At 44.0% G+C, this 5344-nt stretch overlaps 1 protein-coding gene across 1 annotated transcript; it reads left to right on the top strand.

Moving 5' to 3' along the window:
• The first annotated feature begins 1951 nt into the window (after positions 1–1951).
• On the top strand, positions 1952–4864 carry LOC149303556 (claudin-9-like). Its single transcript, XM_089480076.1, has one exon. It carries the CDS (start codon positions 2643–2645, stop codon positions 3297–3299), a length of 657 nt encoding a protein of 218 aa, XP_089336202.1. The 5' UTR covers positions 1952–2642; the 3' UTR covers positions 3300–4864.
• Positions 4865–5344: the final 480 nt, after the last annotated feature.

The raw sequence follows: 5344 nt of genomic DNA, 5'->3' as shown, positions 1-5344 counted from the left end.
ATCAAAAGACTTGAGCCTATCTTCTACAGACTTAATTGGGATTAAGGTTCTTTTGTCACAGTACATCCGCTAATTAGATTGTTTGTTGTTGTTAATTGACATCAACTTGGTTTCAAGATGTCTGGTGACCCTGTGAATGAGAGACCTTCAAGACACCTTGTAATTAACATCCCTCAACCGGTCTTACAGACTTGGGGCATAATAATTCACCTATGTTATTGTCTTCTTCCTTTCCTACTGCCTTCAATTTTACTTAGCATTATTGCCTATCCCAGTGAGTCATGCCATCTCATGATAAGCCCAAAGCAGGGTAGCCTGAATTTGATTTGATTTTGGACTTCCTTTATTTGTCTTTTTAGTAGTCCATGATATCCACAGAATATTACTTTCACTGACTGGTTCCTAAATGGCCATGGTTGATACTGCAAGTGTTACTGTATTTTCGGTAGTGTTCTGCATTCCATTTTTTTTGTATAGCCTTTGCCACCCAAACCATGTATATATAGGGTAAGGCAAAAGTCACCCAACAGTTTTATGTGTTTGTTAATGCAAAATGAGATAATGAAAGATGAAATAAAATAAAAATCTGAAATACAGTTGCATTTACACATTACAAAACTGTAATTTAATAACAAAAAATAATAAGTAAGGGAGCTAAATTAGTAGCAAAATCAGTTAATACACAAATACCCTAAAGGCACCAACACTAATTTGATTTTGGAAGCTAAATAGGGTCAATCCTGGTTTGTACTTGGACAGGAGACCACCTATGAATACCAAGTGCTGCCATAGGTTGACAGGCAACTTGAAGGCACATGCACACATATGTGTTAATTCAACCTTTTCAACGGACATTCAGCAATAGTCACTGTCAAGTGATTTTTGCCTCACCCTCTATATAAAACTACACTCAAAACAACACTTCATGTATCTGATGAAATAGATTGCCATCCATGACAATTTATGTCATGATGACATTTTTTAGTTGTTGAAATGCCACCAGATTTTTTTTCATGACTGTGTTGAGATTTGAGTCATCCTAAACTAAATCTGTCCATTACATTACATTGTACTAGTTCTCCAATGTTAAGTTTTACTGCTGAAGGGAGGGCCTCTGTTTTTGTCACAACAGTGATTATAATATAGTATGAGGACACAGGAAAAGGCCTTCTCTGTTGTGGCACCCTGATTAGAGAATATCCTCCCCTTATCACCCAATTGGCATAGATGTTGGCTTCACTAGTGCCAAGCAAAAAACATGCCTTTTGTTAAAGCCTTTGTGGGCTGATGATTTCATTCAGTTTGTACAGTTTAAAATGATTTCCGTTCACTAGATGGTGTGGTATGTTTCTAGACTGCCCATTATTTTTTACAGCTTCATAGTTTAAACAGTTTAACATTATTGCAATTGATTTTGTGCGGCACTAGAATCATTGGATACAGGATGGGACATAAATATTTTAATAATCAATACATGTATTAATATTTTTATTCGCTGCCCTAGAGGGAGTTAGGATTGTACAATGACATGTGTATATGTCTTTGTGTGTTCTGATACTAGACTTCCATCCCATTTTGTTGTTATTTTAACAGTTATCTACTGCAGGCGCAGCATGTCTTACACTGTGCAGGAAATCAGCTGGCACAGGGAATATCTGATATATTCCACTTCTCGGTGCCTCTCTCTCTCCAAGAGGAATTCAGCCACAGAAACTCCCTGTATTCTTTTCTCTTTCTCTCTCTCTCCCTCCCTCCACTCCTACTTGTTTTTCTCTAGCCTCTCTGGCACCCCCCTTCTGCTTTAGAATGGGCAGCTGCCCAACTAGCCAACAGAAAATAAAGCAATATTCAAACTCTCTCCTCAACCTCACCACCCAGTCTGGTGTTACCATGGATCCCCCAATGCCCTTCTGGCTTGGTCTGCCTGCCCCTCCCAGCCACCTGTTGGGGGCTCATATAACCCGCCCCTCCTTGTCCCTTACGTAGGGCTCTCACGGGATCCTTCTAGACAACAGCAGGTACCTGTGAAGGCGAACAATTCAACAACAAACAGCCTGTCGGAGCCAGAGAGCAAAAAGAAGGCAAGGGATTTATCCATTGTCCACTACCAGCTTCTCCTTGAGCCTTTCTCCATTGCTGGTTCCTCACCTGTCAGACCCAGGTCCATCCTGTCTCCAGCCAAGCTCATAAGGTGACAGGCGGGTGTCCCTGGACCACCCCGGACCTCCTCTCAAATAGGTATCCATGGACCTTACATCATCAATCACCTTCTGGATGCTGTAGACTGTCACCTTCCAGGTCGGTTTTCTTTGCAGGTAACCCGAGAAGGTCTCTTCTATAGCGGCACTGCCAGCCAGTCTCATTTCCGTAAAGAGGAGCTGCATAAGAATTCCTTATCTAGACACTCACATTGCCGGAATATTTTTCCAGGCCTACCTGCCTGATCTTGCTCTGTTTGGATGTACTTCAGCTCCCATTGTGTTGCATCCCTCTGTTTGTAGTTTTGAATCCTCACATTGTCCATTCTTGTAAAAGACAGCTTGTCTTTGGGTATTGCCACCCATAAGTCATCCTCCCTGACCCTCCCAGAGGACAGTGGAAGAAGACTGTGTCCCCATCGACTACGCTAAGGACCATCCACCATGGCCTCCGCTGGGCTGGAGATTTTGGCCATGGGCCTATGCATCTTTGGCTGGGTGGGGAGCATCCTCTCCTGTGCCCTGCCCATGTGGAGGGTCTCAGCTTTTATTGGAAACAACATTGTGGTGGCGCAGATTATCTGGGAGGGGCTGTGGATGAACTGCATTGTGCAGAGCACAGGCCAGATGCAGTGCAAGATCTATGACTCCATGTTGGCTTTGTCACAGGATGTCCAAGCCGCCCGGGCTCTTATGGTGGTCTCTGTGGTGTTGGCATTTCTAGCTTTGTTGGTGGGCATCATGGGAGCCAAGTGTACCAATTGTGTGGAGGATGAAGCGGCCAAGGCGCGCATTGTCATCACCTCAGGCTCCCTCTTCATCATCTCAGGGCTCCTCACTCTCATCCCTGTGTGTTGGTCAGCCAACTCCATCATCCGCGACTTCTTCAACCCAGTGGTGGTTGAGCCACTCAAGAGGGAGCTGGGAGCTGCTCTTTATGTCGGCTGGGCAGCTTCAGCACTGCTGTTCCTGGGAGGGTCGCTTCTGTGCTGCTCCTGCCCACCAAGGGAGGATCGCTACCCAGCCCGCATTGGGTACTCTGTCCCTGCCAGATCCAGTGCACCTCCGGGCAGTGGGATTGACAAGCGGGACTACGTATAAATAGCTGTTTTCTTTGTGTGTGTGCATGCATGTGGAGATATATGGACTTGCCAGATGTTGCTACGCCCATACCCTGATGGAAATTACTGGCCCAGGGACTTTTACAGTTAAGAGGTGGAACAAAGGCCATCAGTCTGGGTTGTGTCCTCTGATATCTGGTAATTCTGGTGTGTGTGTGTGTGTGTGTGTGTGTGTGTGTGTGTGTACACGCACGTGATTGCACAGGCAGGTTAATATGTCAGACTGAACAAGTGGGAGATTGTGAAGACCTGAACAAATAAAGGTATATGCAACAGAATGAGCAAACAATTCTGAAAGAGACAAATGCCCCAGCAAGTACAAGAGGGATGCAAAAACAGGTGGCTGAACAAACCAGAGCAGGAAGATAGGATAAGTATCCATTCCAGACAAGTTAATGGCTAAGCGAGCAGACGTGTGTGGGCCTGGGAAATCTCAGCATGGATGAGTGAGAATATATAGACACTTAGGAAGGAAGGCAAGAACAGAACAAAGGAATGGAGAAATTAAATATAAGACAAGCAGGAAACAATATTGAGAATTGGCCACACTGTAAAAAAAAACAAACTGATGCGTTCAGGATTCAAAGTAGAAGAAATGAGGGGAAATAGAAAGCTGAAGAACCAGGGATGGAATATTAAAATGAAGAAGTGGGTAATGGATGCTTTTATGGCTGAAAGAAATTAGAGAATGAATGGGACTGGGTGTCTGAAAACGAAATGGCATCTTAAGAAGAAATGGACAGATAAAGTAAACCGAGCCACAATTTGACACTGAGTGGAAATGAATTGGGATAGAAGTGAATACTGGAGGGAAGGCTGCACCATGAGGTTTGGGCAGGAATGGTAGGAGGAAATGGCTACCAAGAAACAAAAGGATTGGGTTGGTGAGTGTATGTGGAGTGGCGGGGCTGGCAAAAGACCCTGGCCCTGCCTTGCCTTGAACTGGTGCGCTTTGCTCACTGGTTAATAATTTGCAAAGGGATTGGCTTTTTCTCAGGGGCCTGAACAAACAGAGAGGGCTGTTTTTACCCCAGGTGCCCACCTTACAGAATGCAAGGAGGAAATCTGTCTCTTCCATACTCAAGCGCATTTTATCCCGCTTTCCTCATAGTCTAGAAACAGAAGGCCTGAGGTGTTAGGGCTCCCCATTCATTCTGGTATTGAATCTGGTGTGAACATGTGGATAGGGTTGACAGACTGAAAACTGGAGAGGAGTCCTCTACCTTTAATGGTTGTGTAGAAGAGAGAATTTCAGCAGGTGTTGCTTGTCATTAAACCATAAACAACACCTGCTGAAAATATCCTCTTCTATACAACCCGTAAAGGTACAGGAGCCTTTTCCAGTTTACACACTTACATCCATACAACAACAAAAGATTTATGGCCACACCTTCCCTGCCTCCATCCCACAGATGTCCTGAGGGGAAAGGTATGGGAAGATTTCAGAGATATCCACGTGAGCCTTTCCATTGTGACCTTCTCTCAGTCCAGCACTGCAATTCAAGTTATTGGTACCTGTATCAGATATATAAGATAAATATTTGTAACCCAGATGTGTCAGTTGTCTTTTTGCAGTTGGGAGGAGGGATTGTGGGTCTGTAACTATCAAAGGATGGGAGAAAATATGGGAACAAGAGAGATATTGGGAGAGGTGGTAAATACATTTTTGAAAATGGTTTGTTGCTAACAGGAATAACGCTGGGTGTCAAGACTCATGGATGTTGACCATCTGACATAGGAGACCTTATTCTTTAAGCCTTGTGGTGTGGACTTGTTCTGGTTATTCAGGAAAGTTTGTGTAAGTTCAAGTGCACTCTCCTACTATTTTATGCATACTTTGCCAATCCTTCTTTCAAAGGAAAGGAAAGAACTCCTCAATGAAAGGGAGGATTTGATGGCTGTTCTTTTATAAGGTTCTGGGGCAAGGTTCAAACTAAGCACCCTAGTGAGAGTACTACGAAACCAGATACTATTGAAGGGTAGAAAAATGTATCACAAATATGCCCAAAATGAAGGGACAGGAGT

Source organism: Sceloporus occidentalis, unplaced genomic scaffold (assembly GCF_023333645.1).
Source record: "Sceloporus occidentalis isolate IW3139 unplaced genomic scaffold, rSceOcc1.0.p SCAF_14, whole genome shotgun sequence".
In the NCBI taxonomy this organism is placed as follows: domain Eukaryota; kingdom Metazoa; phylum Chordata; class Lepidosauria; order Squamata; family Phrynosomatidae; genus Sceloporus; species Sceloporus occidentalis.
Note: the sequence above shows the minus strand (reverse complement) of the source record. Positions and strands in the feature narration are given on the sequence as shown.